This window comes from Geotrypetes seraphini, chromosome 2 (assembly GCF_902459505.1).
Source record: "Geotrypetes seraphini chromosome 2, aGeoSer1.1, whole genome shotgun sequence".
NCBI lineage: Eukaryota > Metazoa > Chordata > Amphibia > Gymnophiona > Dermophiidae > Geotrypetes > Geotrypetes seraphini.
The window spans coordinates 233,839,192-233,862,096 of record NC_047085.1 but is presented as its reverse complement, the minus strand read 5'-3'; the positions used below and the strand labels follow the sequence as shown (position 1 = coordinate 233,862,096).

Genomic DNA, 22,905 nt, shown 5'->3' with positions numbered 1-22,905 from the left:
TGGGAAAGGGCCAGGTTTCTGGCTGGCGAGTGGGGGGGGGTGGCCATCTGGCCTTGTTTGTGATGGGAGTGGGGAATGGGTTCAAAGGTTAGTGCTCCATAGGACCATGATTGAGAGCAGATTAAATATAAGATTAGGTAGGGTAGGAGGTAGTTTTGGGTGGGTAGCATGGTTAGTTGGGGGAAGGCAGTGAGCGGAAGAGATCATGAGAAGTTATGGGTGTATATATGTATATGCGGGGTTGGACAGGTTAGCAAAATGCACAGGTAAAATTACAAATGCAGGTTAAACAGGATGGCTGGAAAACAAAGCTAGACTATCAAGCTAGAATACAAAATGCAGTGAAGACTTATAAATGCAGGTTAAACAAGATTGCTAAAATTCAAGGTGTTAGGATGAAAGTTACAAAGTAGTGGTAGAATGGTCTGAGTTTATGGTAGAGTGGTCTGAGAGAGTTTCTGGCATTGCTGCTCCGTCACTTCGCAAAGGATTCGGTGTCTGAGGTGGCAAGGAGGGATGGAGTATGCTCCCACACCCGAGGGCAGCCTTAGCCGCTCAGGTCTGCCTAAAGCAAGTGCAGGAAAGGTTTCCCGCTGAACCCTTTGAAGGGGTTTGAAGATTCTCTGGAAAGGGGTTTGAAGTTTCTCTGGAAGGGGAAAGGATATTGCCTGTGCAAGCAGTGACAGGCAGTTGTGTCAGTGTTTGGCTAGCTGTTCGCTCTGAGGTGCGACTCTTGATGGTTGTTGTGTCCTGTGCGAGTCTGATGTAGTCTTGAGTCAGTGTCTGTCTGTTATCTGTGGGAAGTAGGAGGCAGATTGAGATAGTTGTGTCAGAGTCTGACTGATGTTTCTGTGTCTTTGAGTGTCTTTTCACTGCCCTCAGTCGTTACGCTAAAGGAGCTGCAAGGGCGGAGCTCATCTCCCACACCTGCTCCAACTCCTTCCCTTGCGGCGTCAGTGGTGGTCAAATTAGCTGGGGCAGCTCCCAACAACAGTGGAGCTGCCCTGAAGGAAAGATCTTTTTAAAAGTTGCACCGCAAGGGCCGTTGGGGGCAGAGTTCATCTCCCACACCTGCTCCAACTCCTTCCCTTGTGGCGTCGGCAGGGGTCAAATTAGCTGGGGCAGCTCCTGACCACAGTGAGGGTGGATTGAAATGTTTGGGGAAAAAAAGCAAGATAAACAAGAGTCTCAATCAAGGACTCTACACAATCCTGCAAGTTTCCAGTTTTTTCGTAAGCTATTTTTCCTATGAAATGATGAAGACTACGTTGTTTAACTTGCTTTTTTACCAAACCACCCGCTTAGCTATTATCACTGGAAAAAAGAACACTGAAATTTAAGGGAAATAGAGATGTTTCACACTCCAGGTATGCCCTGGTAGTCCAGAGCATCTGCCAGTGTATTTAGCGAGGCCTGGGAGCATATCAGCTAACTGAGTGCATTTTTGCCTGGTATGCCCTCCCATGGAAGATGGCAGAGAAGAAAGCAGTAACAGAATTCAAGAATGCATGAGATACATACAAAAGGATGCCTATATGGGACGAGAATGGAAGCAGCAAAACAGTTTAATTGTGCTTAAGTGCCAAATCGAGTAGTTGGTAAGTAAGGCTAGTTACCAGACAGACTTCTACAGTCTGTATCCCAATTATGGCTAGAGAGGTCTTGTTGGGTTGAAGTGTGATTCAATGACAACTCCAGTAGTTGAAAATTAAGTCAGGGCCAGAAAGACTTTTACAGTCTCTGATCAGAAAATGCTAAGGACACTCAAGCTCATATACTAGGAGTTTATCTTGTCTTCTACTATGTTATGCTTCTGATATCGTCAAGATGGTCTGTAAAATATTCAACAGCAAAAAAAAAAAAAAAAAAAAGTCAACAAGCAAAAGAAAACCCAAACAGGTCCACAGTGAATGTGGTACAACCAAACACAAAAGGAAACTGCAGAACAGATGTACATGATGTAGGCGTTTTATTCTGAATAAAACGACTGCATCGTGTACAAATATTCAACAGCACCATCCCAGAAGCGTTCCAAGCCAGAATCATGCCCTATGAGACACACAGCCCTAGTTCCCCAACGCTGTCCACTATAGTGGAGACAATGGACAGGAAGTCATTGCTGTGCTCTCATCTGCCTTGTACCCTGTGCAATGGCACTGCTCACATAGCCCTTACGATGACCTGCACCATACAGCGAACAGTAACCGCTATCTGGATTAGTCATTTTGAACTTTTGGTTTTTCTTAGAACTGCAAGAGTTTCTTCAGGAAAAAATCCCCATGGCGGCAGTAGAAGTTTGTGTTGGAAATGTCTTCCATCCCTTCTTTAACAATGAAAACCACAGGCTACAAATCACCAACATAAACACACACAACGCATACAACTCTGATATATTATATATGCAGCATAATAAACCAATTAGCTTTTTTTAAAAACTTGATGTATGACCCACTCTGCTCCTGTTTATTTGAAAACCAATGAGCTTTTTTAATAAACTTTTTCCATAGCGTGCAATGTATTCCTCTGAAAAACTGTATAATATTGTTAGAAAAAAGGTTTCATTGTGACAAAGCTGAAGTTATAGAGCTCCGGCAGGCCCTGGTGCACTGTGTCATTGAAGCTACTCCAGCGGAAAGCAGGTAGTCCATTCTCCACGGTTGGGCCACTGATAGCAAAAGCAGTAAATTGTGAAGCCAAAGTGACATCAGAAACCTACGAAACACAAAATAAGAATAGTGAGGAGAATGTGCAGTCTTCAGGGACTAGTAAGGTAAGGTTAAAGGGGGAAAGTGTAACAAAGCCAGGGAGAAGCAACTGTTCCGCCCTCACAGTTGTGTATGCATGTTTACACTTACTGCATTATATAATTCAAGCTAATCGACTTCCTGATAGAAGTTTCAACCCCTCAAGTACATGCTCTGACCCTCTTGGTCATTTCCTCAGCCCCCAGTTTTATGAATATTCTCTGCCCACCCCCCCTACAGGTGCAGGCAACTAGCGGAGTAGGCTCATTTTTTGAATGAAACTTCAACTTTCTGAAACACCACTGCTCTTTTGTGAATGTGCTGAATATTCAAATTGGTTCCCTGAAGCAGGATCGAAACGGGCCCCGTCGGAACCTTTCTTTAAGTTTAAGTGTTCTGCTTGAAATAATTGAAAATACAAGTCATTAATTGTTAAGCTAGACTACAGCTATAAGTCGTGTTATTCACTGAACTTTACATTATGCAATGATTGGGTGGTGAGGCAATTTTTCTTGGGGCTTTGACCCCTAGCTTTTTGCCTTCGTGTCTCTGAGCATATTTTTGAGGTCTAAGTGTTTGTATTTTATCACTGATAACCTTGTATTTTATCACTGATAACCTGACTATTACAAGTAGAGTGATTTTTTTTGCTTTGTTTTCACCCTCCCTAAAGCGAGAATTCTCCAACCTTGTCTCTATCTCCCTTCGAGAGAAAACATCCTTTTTCACAAAAGATGCCAAAATCTTCTCCAAAAACATGCAATATCCTGCCTTTTTTAAACTTTGCATTTATCCAGTCAGAAAGACATCCACCACTACAATAATTTAAAATTCATGTCTCTACACACTCAGCTTCTACCCCTCAACCTGGCATCCAACTGATCAACTTCTAGCCTCAAGGACTCCTCCTGCCTGAGCAGAACTTTTTTTTTAACTGGATGCAATTATCCGTTTCACTTATTTGCAGTAAACCATTTAGAATTAAGAAAGTGAGCTTTCCTTTGAATGCTGGCTTGGCTTAGCTGGCTTTGAGATCACTGTGACATCTCCAGGTAAAAGCCATTTAAAGGCAGAATGCAACAGTGTCAGGGACTTAGTGAAGGGTAGCATTATTTTTGACTCACAACTAGAGAATGACACAGGGACAAAATTTTCCCCATCCCTGTAGGAACTCATTTTTCAGTCCCGTCCCTGCGAGTTCTTTTCCTGTCCCTGCCAGCTCTGTCCTCATCTGCACATGCCTCAAACGCTTTAAAATCATAAGTGTCCGAGGCTTGTGCAGTTAAGGCAGAGCTTACAGGAATGGGGCATGGACAGGGACAGCAACAAAACTCGTGGGGACAGGACAGAGAAATTGAGTTCCTGCAGAGATGGGGAAAAATTTGTCCCCATGTCATTCTCTACCCATAACCCTTTCCTTGTACCTTTGAATCGTAGCAACCGAATGCTTCTGGTCTCTCAGAAGCCAGGTCTCCCCGACAACAGATAGTGTTACAGGGGTTTTTCTCAGCATAGGGATCTGCCTTATAGTCTAAGAGAGAGACAAAAAAACAACGCAGACACACAGTCCATTATGTCAATTATATTAGGTGCTTTTTTGGACTTTTAAAATAGCTGCCTTATTTTATAAAAGAAAACAGACTTCTATAAACCTTTATAAAATTGTTCTGTACAAGGACATCCAGTAGTGCGTAAATACTCTTGCTCAAATTTACGTGAGCTTCAAAGGTGGTCTATGCGTGCATGCAATCTATTCATATTCATGTGTATTTTATAAAATACTCCAAACAATATTAACTATGACAAGCGGATCCTCATTTGGTGAATTCAGTACCATAAAATTATCTTTTGGTACCTCCTAATCAACCAACTCCTCATAGGTCCAAAATATTTTTTTGCAGTATTCTTTAACATGATTCATTTTTCTCCCTTTTACAAAGTCACACTAGCAACTGCTGCTGAGGTAATCACTCCAATGTCCATAGGGAATTAATGGATGTTGCAGTATTTGCTGCTCGACAACCGCTAGCATGGATTTGTAAAAGAGGTCCTTTATTTACAAGATGCAATGATGCGTTTATCTTCAGTATTATCTTATGGTAACTGCTTTGGTTGTAACCACAGAAAGGCAATCTATCATATCCCATCCCCTTTCAAATACAAGAATCTATAGGCAACCTTCCTCAAAACAATTACATTTCGCCAAATGCATCAGGACAGAAGTCCCTACAATAAATCAAACATTTATGCCTGACCCCTCAAAACATTCATATGAACTTCAAGCACGTACCATTCTTGCTATCAATATTTCAGTAGCTGTTCTCAATTGCATGACTCAAACTTCTATCAGAAACTCATATCTGCAAATATTAACTCTCCATTACAACGTTGAGCCAGCGTTCTTTGTGAAGCTTAAATCTCAGTCATCTGATTTTACCCACCTATCATATCAGACCAACATCATCAATTCAGTTTCTTTGTAGAGGCCCTGTGAGATTACCCTACGAGGGTGGTTTGAAAAGTTAAGTTAAAAAACAAAACAAAACCCAGTTATATTTCTCAACATAGTCTCTATTGAGGGCTGTACAAAACCACGCAAGAGGTTTTTAGTGCCAGCCAGTGCATTGAATGCTCTGCACTGCTCCAACGGTCAGAGTTTCTATGACAGTCAGAGCAGCGCAGAGCACTAAAAACCTTTTGTGTGGTTTTGTAAAGGAGGGGGGAGGGGGTTAGTCCAGCGAGGGCCCAGTTTTTCCATCCCATTGGAAAAATAGGTTTTGTCAAATTTATTTATTTTTTTAAATCTTTATTCATTTTAATAATCAGCATCAATTGCAACAGTTTATCAAACAGTTTACAAAATAAACAGCACCTAATTCCATCAATTAATATAAGTACATATCCCTTTCCCCACCCACCCACCCATTCATACTGTATAAAAACAATCAAAAGTAATTCAAATGACCAAGATAAACAAATTACGATTTAAAAATAAATTAAGTACATATTCCCCCACCCACCCTTCCTGGATGTGTACAATCAACGGGAAAAACTAACAATCAATCTTTACAAAATTTTGTCAATGGGTCCCAAATTTTTAAAAAATATTTTATCTTTGGTTTTTTTTTTTTTTAAAACCAAGCTTTTCAAGCTGCCCTCATATTTAGTGTGAAAATTCAACACTGCTGTTTGTAATTCAAGAATGCCATCACTTTATTGTAATGGAGAGTTAATGCTTGAAGATGTAAGTCTCTGACAGAAGTTCGAGATATGCAACTGACAATAGGAACAGCTACTGAATACTGATAGCAAGAATATTATGTGCGCAGTGGTTGGAGCTACAGCCTCAGCACCCTGGGGTTGTGGGTTCAAACCCACGCTGCCCCTTGTGACCCTGGGCAAGTCACTCAGTCCTCCATAGCCCCAGGTACGTTAGATAGATTGTGAGCCCACCGGGACAGATAGGGAAAATGCTTGAGTACCTGACTGTAAAAACCACTTAGATAACCTTGATAGGCGGGATATAAAATCCTAATAAACTTAAAAACTTAATGTGAATGTTTTGAGGGGTAGAACACAGATTTTTGATTTATTGTTAGACCTCTGTCCTGATGCAGTTGGCAAAACATGATCACGTTGAGGGAAGTGGCCTGAGGATTTTGTCTTGTTTTTGAAGAAACAGATAATAGTAAATATAAACATAAGAACATTGTATGAAGAATTGGACGTTATAGCCAGGAACTACAGTTCACCGTCTGATAGTCCAACTGTCTTAGTTTACGTTTGCTTGGGAGGGAATTTGAATGTTTTTGAAATAATATCTCCCTGATGAGTGTTTTACTTTTTGATAGTCCAAGAAGAAAACAAAAAATATCACCAAATGTTCCACAGAAAAACAGAAGAACCGAACAAGCAAAGCTGTGGAATTGATGCTCTTGATATAAAAGTTTAATAAAAGTCTTCAAAACAGAAACAATCCAATCCAATAAAAGTATACTTCAACGAACTTCAACGAACCCCAATATATAGCAAAAATGATTGTCCCATACAAATCTTCTCGTTCTTTAAGATCTTCCTCATTACAATTGCTCTCAATCCCTTCGCTAAGAATCATAGGCACGACATAATGATATGTTCTCTGTGAAAGCCCCTTCATTGTGGAACTCCCTTCCAAATTTTATTAAAAACGAAACAGACCTCGTCGCTTTTAAGAAAATTTTAAAAACATATTTATTTCAAGATGCATTTGATTCATGAAACGTAACATTTTAGGTTCCCATATTCTTCTTATCTTATCTTAACCCAGTACTACCCAATGTGCTTTCCTTTTGATGTCAAATTCTAATATATAACAAAATTGTAACTTTCCCCCTTCCTTCCCACCCCTTCCTGTTTGTCCAATTTTGTCTGTCTTTTATTTGACTTTTGTAAACTAAATGTATTACCACATTCTGATGGTTTTTAAACTGTACATCGCTTAGATATTGTTATAAGCGATTCATCAAATGAAGATTAAACTTGAAACTATACAAAGAACTGTGAGTTTAAAACCACATTGTTGGTTATCGCACGGTGCAATTCACGCTTTTAATCATCTGGTTTGAACTCACAGTTCTTTGTAAGCTTTGAGGAAGAATTAAATCTTGTGGTACAATTGGATTGGACCCCAGGTTATCACTAACCGAAACAAGGACCGTGTTGGATCCATACCACATTCATTGCTGTGTGTTATTTGGATTTACAAACTGATTTGCATTGTTTTTACTTGCAAAGACTTTCATTGAATTGCATTGTTTCTATTGTGAAGACTTTTCTTAAAGTTTACATCAAGAGCATCAGTTCCACAGCTTTACTTTTTGATAGCTACTATTGTTTGCTGCATTTTATAAAATATATACTTATATCACAACTCTGCCTCAGCTCCACCCAAAATATGTCCCCAGGAACATTTATTCAGAGGGCACAATTCTGTATACGACTCCTAGAAAATCTGTGCCAACTAATGCAGCGCCAGCCACCACTGTATAAAAGTTATGCACCACTTATAAAATCATATTTAGCACTACCTAAGTATGGTATATGCATCATAACTTTTAGGCACACTCATTTATGGCACATATTTCTTGGCCTAGATTCCTGTACATAAAAGGCCCCAATTCTGTAAACTGCGCCTAGTTTTAGGCGTGGTTTAGGCGTCTGCATGGCGCAAATTGCAATGAGCGTTACATAGGCGGCGTGTAGGTGTCCAATACCCGTTCCCAAAAATCACACTTTTTCTGATATAGACGCCAAATAGATGTCCCTACTATGTTAGTTATATATAAAAATGTGTTTTTTACTGATTTGTTATCATTATTTCAGGACTGTAAGCTTTAACATAATAAACCCAAAGTATACCATCATTAAAAGGATAATAAAAACATAGTATACTATGTTTAAAAGGATATTTATAATATATTAGTTTCAGTGGGAGTTGAACTGGAAACATCAGTGTGAATTTTGAAAAAATGTGACATACTTACACGCTAACCTTCATTCTAATCTGCTGTGCTAGACAATAAGCCATACAATAATGCAATTCTGATTTGATTATACTGCTCCTTATAGGTAGTGAATGACAGTTAATTCTGCTAGGAGACAGAACAAGGTAGATCTCACTGCCCCGTGATATCCTTTTTCTTCATTATTTCAGAATTGTATACTTCAACAGTATAAAAACAAAAAAAAGTAACAAAGTATGCCATGTTTAAAAGGATAAGTATAATATTACCTTTTGACTGAGAGGTACTGATTGAGAGTTGAACTGGAAACATCAGCGTAGCAGGGTGTAAGCTTCACTCCTGTGCCACACAGAAACTTGTATAGTAATGGTAAAATTAGCTGCTATAAGAAGTCTAAAGCATAGGCTTTAGATAGATGTGGTTTAAGCTCCAGAAAGGCTTTAACAGGATACATTCTATTTAAGTAGCATAGGTCATCCAATGAGCTTTCTCTGGGCATCCCATAGACGTTGTTTGAGAGATGTTTTTAGACGTTTCCAAAGTGATCTTTAAAATACAGTTCAGGGATTTTTATTTTGTTATTCAGGCACCACATAAACAGGACACATCCATTCTAGCATATTGAATTTAAAATTGCCTAAAGAAGTAATGTTATTAGCTAATTATAGCACATGAAAATCACAGCTTTAGGTTCCTTGCTCTAAATAACACTCTTTCTCATTAAACATTGCTACAAATCAGCTCATTCTTCAAAACAAAGAGAAAGCCCATAACTTCATTCGGCCAAGCTTAAAAACAGAATAACATACAGAACAGACCTGAATGTGGCTTCTAGTTCATTGCAAAGGGAGGTGTACAGCTGCCCAATGCTGACCTCATTGTGAGATCATCAAGGTGCACCTGCAAGGTACAATGCCACAAGTAAAAGACAGGCTGGGAGTTGAACTCACAACCTCTGCAACATCAGAGGAGAGCTTTTACTCATTGAACTACACTATCTTCCACTCCAGTTTCTCTGGTTCCCCCATCTTATCATAGCTTACTGACCTGCTTAGCTATCATATCACAGTTAGCTGAGACAAGACTGTTAGCTCAATGGCTTAAAGCACTGCTTTCATTGTCCCAAAAGCCAGAATCTCAAGTATGGTTCAATAAATGTGACATGGAATCAAATACTGCTGTTTTTATCAAATGCAAACTCCACTTTTGGAGATGAAAATTAGATTTGATTGGTCAGTAGCTTGTAATTTTTATTAAAATGAGTATTGTGTCAGCTGACGTACATGAGGGAGTCGAACCCAGACCAGGCTCACACCCCAACCTTCATTCTAACCACTGTGCTACGCAATAAGCCATAAAATCATAGCAATTCAGGTTTGATTAGACTGTTCCGTTTAGGCATCTTTACGGCTGTAGCTACGGCGTGCTTGCGGCTCCATAGCGGAGCGCCGGAAGCATGCCATATTGGCTGCAGTTAAGCATATCTCAAGCTGTCAAGGTAGGAAACCTTTCCCCTGACTGAAAGAAGCCATTTTTGGCTCACCAAGTTAAGGCACCTCGTTGTACCTTTTCATCCTCTCCAGCTCTCATATAATCTCATTTTCTCAAATATTATGCTGGTTGTAGGCTGTGAGGCAGGAGACATGCCACCTACCGTGTTTGTCATCCCCTAAGGGCCACCCCACTTATCTCTTTTGCAGCCTGTGCTTCATGGAACATTAGATAAGAAAAAGGTCAATGTGACGAAGTAGCTGAAGTGGTGCTTATTAAGGAAACACTAATGCCTGGCTGCTACTCAATGTAAATAAGCACAAGGTGAAAAATGGTTTAAGATTTTTATTGTAGAACATCTAGAATCATTGCACAATCCAGGAAAGCAGCATGAAAGTATAATATCAGCCAACTGCAGTTCAATGAGATGGATGACAGGTATGCAGAGTAAGGCCTCCTAGGTCCATGTTAAAGTCCCATAATCTTCTCCTAGTAGGAGAAGGAAGGCTGTAGAAAAAGGAAGATGGATTGAGACAAATTAAGAGTTAATTGGCGAGTTTTAGGCTCTCTTTTACAAAGGTGCGTTAAATCAACACATGCGCTTAGTGTTAACGCGTCCATAGGATAACATACAAGCGCTAACATTTAGCACATGCTAACGGCACCCTAAATGGCACCGTTTTAAGCACGTGATAAATGTTAACATCTGCATGTTATCCTATGCACGCGTTAATAGTTAGCGCATGCGTTGATTTAGCGCACCTTTGTAAAAGCGAGCCTAAAACTCACCAATTTACTGTTCTCTCAGAAAATCATCAATAACTACGCCCGTCTGAAGGAAAAAAAGTGTGAAACATATTAGTATTGTGAAAATGTATATAATTCATCACAAGGGCAAACAAAGGTTGCAGTACATCATTCTCACCTATTCTTACTCTTTGGTATTTGAGCTTCGGCCAGGTGCAAGCTGGTGTGCTGAACCCAGTTTGAACAGACTGTACTGCTCTGGCCTCTGACTGTACTGCTTTGGCCTCTGGGAAACACAAGGGGAGTCATTAGCCACTCTGGGAACCTGAAATCAGGAGAAAAGGAGGAAAATGTTAGACATCTGTGGCAAAAATAAAAAGCAGAAGTCTTGGGAGAATATGTCACAGCACTGTCTCAGAATAACAGCTAGAATGAACAGAAGCACTAACACTGTTCCCTTTTTATAATAAGGATGCCTAACAATTATGACTCTAAAAATATTTACCTTTAGCTCCATGAGGAAAAGCACTGCTATAGGTTCCACATATTCATGTAACTTGCATATCCATTCTGCTGGCACCAAAGTTTCAAACAGCATGGTTTTTTTTCAGCCAACACTCCTGGAACCAATTTTTATCATCACTAATTCTCAGACCTGCTAATGACCCTGTGGAATGGGGAGAGTTGTGGCAGATATCAAGGGGACAAAAAATTAATGGAGAATCACCATAAGCAATAACACAGAATGGGAATCCAAAAGAAGAAATCAGTTCTGCCTGAGCTTTTATCTAATAAAGACACCTAAGTAGCTAGCCCTATATCATTCTCACCTGGATTTGTTATCTGAGCTGCTAGCAAGGAGTTCCTTGCATAGGTGCAGCATAGTCACCTGGAAAGATGAAAAAGGTTAGAAAGACATCAAAATTGCAAGTTACCATAGCTGCTAATGGTCCTGTGAAATGGAGAGAGTTGTGGCAGATATAGGAATGAAAAGGTTAAAAGATTATCAAGAAAAGTAAAGTCTCAGAAATCAGCATAAGCAATAACACAGAATAGAAGTCCTAAAAGAGAAAACACTGCTCTGATGGACCTTCTTATACTAAGCACGCCTAATTAGCGTCTGACGTCAAAGGCACCGTTAGGACTTCCCATCAAAAAACTTTCAAATCTGATTGGGCATGCTTTAGGTGTGGTTTGGGCAAACACAACTGTACTGACTTTTAATCATTTCCTTTACTTCTCAAAGCTTTGAAAGAAGCCATTTCTCATCTGCTTAGTCTGTAGAGGCTCTGTTACCAAATTCTAAACGAAGTTCCCTCTATAGCTCTATGCCTTAAGGCACTGCTTTTATTTTCCATACGTCAGGGGTTCAAGTCTTGAGTGCGGTTAGCAAATATTTTATATTAATTTTTTGACCAGAAAACCTTCAAACTCTTTAGCCATTCCTTTGCTTAAATATATTTGAGTTGATCTTTAAAATGATCTGCAGCAATTCTCAGCAGCCTGTTCTCTCTCATCCTAAACCCCCTCCCCTACCCTCAACACACACACCTCAGGCATGAAACCACAACCAGCCAAGCTGAATTTACCAACAGTAATGTCTCTAGAATACATCTAAAAAACATGTACCTTCCTTCAATACCTGTCCAAGCCCTCTGAAGTTTTAGTAAACTCTTATACCTGTTGCCCTGTGCGGATATTGCATAAAAACAAATACATTCCTACCACAATGGCTTGTAGCTGAAAGCAGATGAAAGTATCTGATGCATCTGTGCCTGCAAACTGCAGAATGCTGATGAAAAACAGCAAAGTCCACCACTTATGAGAGCTGTTAGGATGCTGTTAAAATGAGTGAAGGGGAGGATGGAATTTGAACTGGTGAACTGGAGAGGATAGTCAAGATGCAACAAGGTGCTTTAATTTGGTGAGCCACAAATGGCTTTGCTCTGTCAGAGGAGAAGTTTCCTCCCATGACAGCTTAGGATGTCATAGCCATGAGAAGGTGAAAATAAGTTTGCCTGGAAAGGGAAATGTGCTGATAAAAACGGCAAAGTCCACCATCTAGACCCTCTTATGACAGCTAATAGGAAGTTGTTAAAATTAGTGAAGATTGGATTTGAACTGGTGAGCTTGAGAAGATGGACAAGGTGCAACAAGGCACATTAACTTGGTGAGCCACAAATGCTTTCTTTGTGGTGACTGTGATATCATTCCTAAGCATATGATACATAGGCAGGTCAGTCAACTATGATATGACAGGGCAGAGTAGAAGCTGATGAAGCTCAATGTGTTAAAATTAAGTTAAGTTTAAGTTTATAAGGATTTTATATACCACCTATCAAAGTTTTCTAAGCGGTTTTACAATCAGGTACTCAAGCATTTTCCCTATCTGTCCCGGTGGGCTCACAATCTATCTAACGTACCTGGGGCTATGAAGGTCTGAGTCATGGCCTATCCACCCCCAAACCCTCCACTTCGAGGAATCTACCCCAAATGTCTACGTACTGTTGCCATTGCCTGGTCAGCATGGCCGAGAGCCTGTACCTTGCACACACCCATCCCAACTTTTCTTTCATTAGGATGAGGGTTGACCAAGTCGTACTCCTCCAGAAGCAGGCCACCACCAGCCTGGTCGATGTGAATGCTAGCTGGGCCAATTTATCTTGAGTATCCTTGACCCACCCCTCCTGAATCCCCAATAAGGCCATATCTGCCCTCTCCGGAATGGGGACCTGCAATAATTCCCCCACATAACCAAACACTTGCCCCTAATAAGTTTTCAATTTAGGACAATTCCACCACATGTGAAGAAAGGTTCCCCTCTGCCCATATCCCTCCAGCATGTGTCAGCTCCAGCCACATTTTATTCAAACGGACTAGGGTCACCAGCACCTTAAGAGCATTTTCCACGAGCGCAGGTGCTACAGCAACATGATGTATCTTAAACATAATCTGCTCCCATTCTTCCATCGCAACCACCCGACCAAATCTGCCTCCCAAGCCATCAAAAATAGGAAGGCTTCCCTCCCCACTCCCCATGTACCATTTTGTAAAACCCAGATATACATCCGCGCTGCACAGGAATACCCAATAACTGTTCAAACTCAGACAACCAATACAAAGCAGGGTCCCCTACCCAAGCCCTCATAAGATAATTTTTCACTTGTAGATAAGGAAACAAGCCCCCCACTTCCAACTGATAAGAGAGACTGAACCATCGGAAATGCTTGTATGGCGTCCCCCTCCAGGAACTGGCCAAAGTACTGCAGCCCTTTCCTCTCCCACCTCTTGAATATCCCCCTCTCCCTACCCGGTGAAAAATCAGATGCCCACCGCAGAGGAAGATAATGTACCCCCTTGCCTTTGCCCAGCAGTTTTCTAGCAATCCCTTTCCAGACTTGCAACGTCCACCTAGTAAAGGGATTAGTGATAGCCAACAAATCTTTTTCCACCCATGTTCTCCCACATCAAAGATCCCAGGGTCCGCTCTCCTTCACAGCCCTCTAGCATACCCTGCTCTACCAGCACCCACAGCTTCCTAAGGACTGCATGCCAGTCCACCCCCATCTTCAGCTGCGCCGCATAGTAATAATGCTCCAAATGAGGAATATCCAGCCCTCCCCCTCCGCCTTAAATGTAAACTTGGCAACCTGAGCTATCCTAGAGCATCTACCACCCCACACAAAGCATAGCAGGCTTCTATGCCAGCGCTGAAAATACTGTTTGGGAATTTCAATAGGCAAAACTTGGAAGAAATACAAAAATTTAGGTAAAATCATCATCCGAACTATCTCCATATGCCCCAGCCACGAAACATATAGCTTATCCCAACGTGCCATATCCCGAATCAGGGCCGACACCAAAGGAACATAATTAAGCTGAAACAACTACTGCCAATCCACCCCCAATTGAATACCCAAATATTGGATAGGTCCCTTAACCCACCGGAAAAGAACTGCCTTCTTAATCCCCGTAATGGTGGAGTCCAGTACCAAAATAATCAATATTTCCGTTTTAGTTAAATTAGCCTTGAACCCAGACAACGCACCATAAAAGTCAAGATACAGAGGAAGTGACGTCAGCTCACGGAATGGCTGCTTGAATTCAGAGCTCCGTAGGGGCACATGTGCTTTTCAAATTTTACAGCGTTCTGAACAACGGAGATTTAGAGCTTTCAGTGGAGTTGGATTACAGCAGAGATGGAGACCCGAAAGAAATTAGAAAAATACAAATTTCCTACACTTGAAGGAGAGAAATCGGCTGCCGCGAGTGGTAGTTCGTTGCTGGGCAGCAGAAAAAAAATGGCGCCGGCACTCGCGGAGTCGGACGAGGACGAGCCTGTTGCCGGGAGCGCAGCAGTCGAGGCAGTCACACCCCAAATGCTACAAGATTGGTTTAGAGCATTAAAGGAAGAAATGGTGGGTGTTCGAAGGGACTTAAAAGCTACGATGATTGAGCTGCGGTCGGAAATAGCTGAGCTGGGAGGTCGGGTGGGGGACACAGAGGATCGAATATCGGAGCTGACACAAGACCTGAAAACGGTGCGGGCTGAACTGGATCAAGTGCCGCCCTCCATCCAGACCTTGCAAAATCAAGTGGAAGATCTAGAAAATCGATCTCGTCGTTGCAATCTACGTTTCAAGGGAGTACCAGATATTGAGGAGTATAAAGACTGTGCCTCTGTGGTGAGCCGAATATGCACTGAACTATTAACGGAAGCACAAGGCTCCCTGCCTGGCCCCATAGTACTTGTGAGGGCACATCGCAGTCTAGGCCCTGCAAGAAGCACAGGACCTAAAGATATTATTGCTTGCTTCCAGGATTTTGGGATTAAAGAGAAAGTTCTGCAAGTGGCGCGGCGCAAACAGGACCTTCGTTGGAATAATATCTCCGTGGGCATATTTCAAGATCTAGCGTGGGTTACCTTACAAAAACGTCGGAACTTTCAACAGATCACGCAATTGTTGCGAGCTGAGGGTCATCGCTATCGTTGGCTGTTTCCATTTGGAGTATGGATAACGATTGATGGGAAATCTAAACGTGTTGGTGATGTGGAGGAGGCGTGGGCAGCCCTGAAAGAATTGGGGTGCAAAAATGTTCCTGAGGTTCCTGTCATGGCTGCTACAACTAAGAAGGCGGAGAAACGTTCTCCTGGTATTTGGTCCACTGTTGGGCGTACTGGGAAGCGGCACTTGAACGAACATACCTGATAGACAGTGGTGCTTCTGATCCAGATTAGTTTTTTTTTTTTTTCTCCCCCCTTGATCTGTGTTAATAGATCTTGGTTAAGGGGAGTCTGACTTTCGCCAGCAGTTTGCCGGACTGCTTGTTGAGAAGAAGAATATTTTGCCTGTGTTCTCTCAGACTGTTGTTTGTAATATTTCATATGGGGGTCTCATAGCAAGAAGTATTGTCTATGAAGCCTAGATCTTGAGTGTTTATTGTTGTTTTGATATATTGCTAAGGTTGTTCAATGGGGTGGTACATTTTGGACTTAAGGGTAAGGGAGAAGGACGCTTGTATGATGGGTTTGAGTTGCCCTCTGTGGGGGGGAGACCTTACTTCTTCTCTCTGGCTGCCCAGAGTCTGGGTCAGTCAGAGACAGAAAAACAGAAGGGGGGGGAGGGGGGGATTGGAGGGAGGGAACAGAGGGGTCATTCACAGAAAGATGGTTCTCTTGTTTTGGGCTCATGGAATGTTAACGGCCTAAATAACCCAGGGAAGCGTAGTATAGTTTTCCGTGAGTTGCAGAGGTTAAAGTGGGATATTTGCCTGTTACAGGAAACTCATTTGAGACCAAGGGATGAGAGGTTATTGCATACCCATCATTATGATCAATTGTGGACACATCGGGCTAGAGGTACACAGAGGGTGGGGGGAATAGCTATATTGATTCGTAAAGGGATAGGATTAGAGGTGAATGATGTCTTTAAAGATAAGGAAGGACGCTGCTTAGCTATTAAGGGTCAGATTCAGGGTAAAGAGATTACAATTATTAATATATATGGGCCAAACACAGATCAGTCTCATTATTATTCTAATCTTATTGAGGGCCTTTGTGCTTTTGTAAAAGGTGCCATTTTTTGTGGTGGAGATTTTAATGTGTGTCCTGATCTCGCTTTGGATCATTCCAGGGGGGGAAGGGCGATTCTTAGAAAACACAGTAAGGCATTAGTTAAGTTTATGCACCAGTTGGGGCTGGTAGATTGTTGGAGATTACTCCACAGTACACAGAGGAATTATTCTCATTATTCCCATGCAACACAGACTTATACGAGAATTGATGGCTTGTGGGCACATAGAAACCAATGGGGAGGGATTCAAGAAGCGGAATTGGGTAACATTCAGATTTCGGATCATGCCCCTGTATGGGTGGTCTGTACGGGTCTCAGGATGCAATCTGGTAGAAGATTTTGGCGACTAAATGAATCTCTTTTAGGGGACCCTATTATATTACAAGAAGTAAGGGATTCAATAGTGGACTTTTTACATATAAATGATAATGGAGAAGTGGGAGATGGAATTCTTTGGGATACACTGAAAGCAGTTCTCAGGGGTATTTTTGTAAAATGGGGAGCCCGTAAAAAGCGGGATAGAGCTAGGCGCTCTTTGGGCCTCCGTGAAAGACTGATGGAATTAGAAAAACAACATAAGTCTGATCCCCGACCCAAGGTATATGCAGAATTAAGTAATGCACGGTTGGAATTACATCAACTCCAACTTGAGGATTTAGCATTTAGGAAGACACAATTGAAACAGGCCTTGTTTGAGAATGGAAATCGGTCTAGTGCTATGCTGGCCCGATATCTTCGAGCTCGTAGGGTATCTACTACCATACAGTGTATTCGTGGTACAGATGGGAATAGACATAGAACTGATAACGATATTCAAAAACAATTTGTTACCTTTTTCTCAGGGTTGTATAGTAGGAAAGCATTGCATACTGACGCTGAGATCACGGAATTCTTGAATAGAATCCCGCTGCCTAAGCTTTCTGTTTTGGATCAGGAAGGGTTGGATATCCCAATAACAGAAGGGGAAGTGGCAGGGGTCATTAGAGGTTTGAAAGGAAGTAAATCTCCGGGGTTGGATGGGCTGCCGAATGTGTTCTATAAAACATTTAGAGAACAGATTATTTCTTTGTTGGTAAGGGTTGGAAATGGGGTGCGAGATGGGGGCTCTCTACCTAATTCTATGCGAGAGGCAGGGATAACGGTCTTGCTGAAACCAGGAAAGGACTCTGAGCAATGTGGAGCATATCGACCCATCTCCTTATTGAATGTAGATGCTAAAATATTGGCTAAAGTGTTAGCATTAAGATTGGGAAGGGTGTTACCGGGACTTGTCCATGTTGATCAGGCTGGATTTATTCAAAAGCGCCAAGTGGGAGATAACATCCGTCGAACGTTACATTTGATATGGGAGGCTCAGCAACATCATAGTAAAATGGTGCTATTGTCTATTGATGCTGAAAAGGCATTTGATCAAGTGAGTTGGGAATTTTTGTGGGCAGTTATGGAACAGATGGGTATAGGGGGTATGTTTGAGAGGTGGATACGGAATTTATATTTGGGGCCCAGAGCTTGTATTAAAATTAATGGGTTTTATACAGACTTCTTTAATATCTCTAGAGGGACTAGACAGGGTTGTCCACTATCCCCTTTACTTTTTGCTTTATATTTAGAACCCTTGGCTTGTTATATTCGGGATTTGGAGACAATTAAGGGAATTCATGTGGGGGGGAGGGAACATAAATTAGCGCTATTCGCAGATGACATTCTGTTATACGTACGGGACCCGGAGATTTCCTTCCCTGAGCTTTTAGAGGTGTTTGGGAAATTTAGAGGTGTGTCTGGCTTTACGATTAACATGGACAAGTCCGAATTTTTGAATATCTCTTTGGAGGAGAGGGACGCACAGTGGCTGGTTGATAATTTCCCAGTACGGCGAGCTGGGGATCATATTCGTTATCTAGGTATCCTGCTCCCTACTGAGTTATCGCGTCTTTATGACCTTAATTATTCTAGAATAATACGCTTAGTGCGGATGGATATGCAGACTTGGAAGGGGTTATGGTTATCTTGGTGGGGACGTATTGCGGTCATCAAAATGAATATCTTACCACGCTTATTGTTTTTATTTCAAACACTTCCCATTGACGTACCTAAACGACTATTACAGGTATTGCAGAAGGAAATTCGTTTATTTATTTGGCAGGGGAAGCACCCTCGATTGAGCCAACAGGTGCTGTGGTCAGCTCGGGAAGAAGGGGGTAGGGCATTGCCAAATTTGTATTGGTACTATGAAGCGGCACAGCTTCGTTTTTTGCTTGATTGGAAGATAGCGGTATTTAAACCTGGAGTTCAAATTGAGCAAAGTTATGTTCCTCATTGTGCCCTGAATACTTGGTTGTGGACCTCTTTGTCGGTTTCAGAGCGATTACAGGGACAGCGGAATCCATTTTTTTGCCATCTAATCCGGGTTTGGGGGTCTCTGTGTCAAAAGGAGAGGAGAAATGAAGGGGTTTCTACTCTTGCTCCACTAGCGGGGGAACCGCGGTTTCTTGCGGGAATGGAAAAGGGAGCTTTTCGGAAGTGGGAATCTCAGGGTATTATTATATTTCGGGATGTACTTATGGGGGGCTTTTTGCCTACTTTTGCGGGGTTGGTGGCTAAACATCCGGGATTGGGGGGTGAATTCTTTGCTTATATGCAATTGAGACATTTTATGATTTCGGTTGGTTGGGATAGGGGGAATCCACAGGGATCTGAACATTTAGAAAATCTATGGGTGTTATTGGGTAGAGTGCCGAGACCGATTTCCATTCTCTATAAATATTTGAGGGGTAGGGAGGTGATTTCCCTTCCTTTCAAACTACATTGGGAACGGGACCTTTGTCTCAAGTTCTCTGTGGATGATTGGTCACGTATCTGTGCAGAGGTCCAGAGGGCATCTCATTGTATTTTAGTTCAAGAAAATGCATATAAAATCTTAACACGCTGGTATTATACACCTGAACGGTTACATCTTATGTACCCTTTAGTTCCTAATTTATGCTGGAGATGTGGTAACGGACCAGGTTCCTTTTTGCATATTTGGTGGGAGTGTGGGAGGATTCAGAAATTTTGGGTAGTAGTCACTCGCTCTTTGACAGGTTGGATTCAGGATCCGATACAACTTGTACCTCAGGTGTGTCTACTTGGATTACATAATGTTAGAGAAGCTCCTTGGCAGACAAAATTGGTTCGAATGGGGTTGGCAGCAGCCAAATGTTTGATAGCACAGTATTGGAAGAAATTAGATGCTCCACCAGAAGTTGAATGGATGGAAAAATTACGAAAACTTGCTCAGATGGAATGTTTAGCTGCTAAGCATTATGGCTATTATGATAGTCAGAAGCGGACTTGGGATAACATTTTTCATTGTATTTGATCCTATCTTTCTGTTGAGTGGGGAGGGGGGGGTTAGGGGGGAAGGGGTAGGGTGGTTGTTTGGGAGTCTCTTTGCAGAAACAACAAGGGGACTTCCGCATAGTGCATATTATGTTGATGTTTTTCTTGTTTTCTTTTATCTTATTTTATTATATGACATTCTATGATGGGCAGTGGGATTGGGGTATTATTGCACACTGATAAATTTGTGGGCTATATCGAGTTGTTGTATTATACTACAGAAGTGTTATTGTGGTGATTATATTGTTATTGTTTTATTACAAAATACTAATAAAAAATTGAAAAACAAAAAAAAAAAAAAGTCAAGATACACTCCTGAAAGGTCTTGAAGGAGCTCTCTGACCTCTCCACAATGGTCAGGATATAGTCAGCAAAGAGAGACAATTTATGTTCACACCCCTGAATAGGCACACCCCGGATCTGATCCAACATCCGAATCTTCTGTGCAAGTGGTTCGATCACCAAAGCGAAAAGCAGCGGTGACAGCAGGCAACCTTGCCTCATCCCTCTCTGAAGTTCAAAGGGAGTGGAGTAAACCCCATTGATCTTTACACGCCATCGGCGAATTATACAAGGACAGGATCCAAGATACAAATTGGTGCCCCAACCCCATATGTTTAAGCACAGCTGCCATAAATCGCCAGGCCACGCAGTCAAAAGCCTTCTCAGATCCACCACCACTACCACCCATGCTGCCCCGCCTATAAACCCCACCTGATCAGGATGAATAGGCGCGCAGGCATATGGGCCGCTAATCTATCCACCAATACCTGAGCCATAATTTTAGTATCTATGCCCAGCAATGAGATCGGTCGGTAACTTTCACATTGCGTGCTATCCTTCCCGGGCTTAGGCAGAATCATTATCTGCACCAGCCGCATGAAAAAAAGGCAACTGTGCGCCATCCCGCAGATTGTTATACACCCGCACCAACAGAGGAGCCACCAGGGTCGACAGCTTTTTATAGAACAAGCCCGTAAACCCATCCAACCCCGGAGACTTTCCTGGCTTAAGATGTCGAATCACCGTGTGCACTTCCTCTAGAGTTATATCAGCATCCAAACCCTAAGCCTCCGGCTCAGACAATGAGGCCAGACCCAAATCTGATAAATAACTCCCGTTGTCTTCCGCCAATCCCTGACTCTCCGGAGTATAAAAGTCCTGAAAGCGCTGTTAGCATCTGGCCCTACCGATCCTCGATAGCCATTATATTAGATTGAGTTTGTTGAAGCTTAAGGCGATGCACCAAGAACCTCCCTGCTCTATTCCCGGACTCAAAGAACTGGAGGCAAAGTCTCTCCAAATTAAATTGGATCTCCTCATCCTCCAACTTCCCCAGCTCTTCCCGCACTTCTTTAATCCATAACCGAAGGGGAGCCCCACCTTGACCCCACTTATGTTGGTCCACCAATTGTCTTAAGGTCTCCCGCAAATCATGCTCCTTTTGCAATTTAATCCTTTTCTTATGGGCTCCCCTCTAAGTACAGCTTTCAAACTTAACCAGATCGTTGTCGGAGAATATTGATTAACATTATTATGCTCCAGAAAGTCTAGGATAACCTGCTCAATTTTATGCACCACTAAAGGATCTTGCAGCACACTATCATTCAGTCTCCAGTATTGGTCCCCAACCTTAGAGGCCCCCCCCACCTCACATCCATCCAAATGGGAGCATGATCTGATCATTCTATATCCTCAATGTGGGAATTCACCAGCCGACCCCCCTCCCCCAACCTTTATCTAAATATAACATATCAATCCTGGTATACACACCGTGGACCGGGAAGTAATACGAATAATCCTTTCCTTGCCAGTGTTGGGAACGCCACCCATCTACAATATTGAGGACTTCCACAAAATGTCCAAATGCTGCCTATCTAATTGAAGCCTTGTTCCCCCTCAACCCCATAGAATCCCACCACCAAATTAACCCCCCCCACACACACACACCATTATCACCAAGCTCTGCTTCACCTGCAGTACCTTGGCCAAAACCTCCTCGAACAACTGACCCTGTTTGGAATTAGGGGCGTAGAGACAATCCTTCCCACCCAAATAACTCATCTCCCATCCCCCTCATCCCGCAAATCCTGCTCTGGTACAAGCTGGAGATGTTTGGCAAACAATATGCCCACCCCCGCCCTCTTCCGCTTCTTCTTATTAGAAGCCCACAATCTGTATGGATATTCCCTATATTGAATCAGCTTCTCCTCGGGTTTCACAAAATGCGTCTCCTGTATAAAGTTGACATCAATCCAAAGCCTCTTTAACTCTTTCAGTAACAGTTGCCTTTTACGAGGCATATTAAGGCCCTTAACACCCGCAATTTATCCCCCCCCCATCTTGAACACAAATAAACCCTCGTCCGTCCCTCCCTACCCTCTTCATCCAAAGCCTTCCAAAGAAAATCCTGCTGTGACCCATCCAATCCCCTTCCCCCATCCCCCCTCCCCACCCATCCCAACCCCACAGTCTCCTACTCCCCTCCATGACTTCATGTGACCCCATCAAATCCCATATCCACCACCTCCTTCCCTCCTCCCTCCACCTGCAGCATACACCCCACTCACTCCCCCCCATAGCAGAAGCCCCTCACATCCAGCCCCAGTCACACACCAAATGCAAAACCAGAAGGTCCTTAACAGTGCTATGTCCCAGTATGGCTAAAGACAGCCATTCAAGAAACCGCTACCTTAAACTTGAAAGGGTCCAGAGAAGAGCAACTAAAATGGTTAAGGGTCTGGAGGAGTTGCCGTACAGCGAGAGATTAGAAAAACTGGGACAATTCTCCCCTGAAAAGAGGAGACTGTAATAATGTAATACGTGGAGTGGGATTTTGGACCTTCATCTCTTTGTTCACAGTCCACCGCAATGATCACTAGCCTACTCTGGGAGCTGCTTTATTAGATAAGTCCATACAACCTGATATCGTCATAACACCTGGTATCTTCTTTCAGTTTCAGTTCTTAG

At 42.3% G+C, this 22,905-nt stretch overlaps 1 protein-coding gene across 1 annotated transcript in view; it reads right to left on the bottom strand.

Moving 5' to 3' along the window:
* Positions 1–1,925: 1,925 nt before the first annotated feature.
* PLBD1 (phospholipase B domain containing 1) overlaps positions 1,926–22,905 on the bottom strand; it is a 96,295-nt gene continuing 75,315 nt past the window's right edge. The window contains exons 10-11 of the mRNA XM_033935207.1: positions 4,169–4,275; positions 1,926–2,712 (exon numbers count right to left, since the gene is read on the bottom strand). Coding sequence (XP_033791098.1) covers positions 2,545–2,712; positions 4,169–4,275 — 275 coding nt within the window. The 3' untranslated portion in view covers positions 1,926–2,544. The remainder of the gene's footprint in view (positions 2,713–4,168; positions 4,276–22,905) is intronic.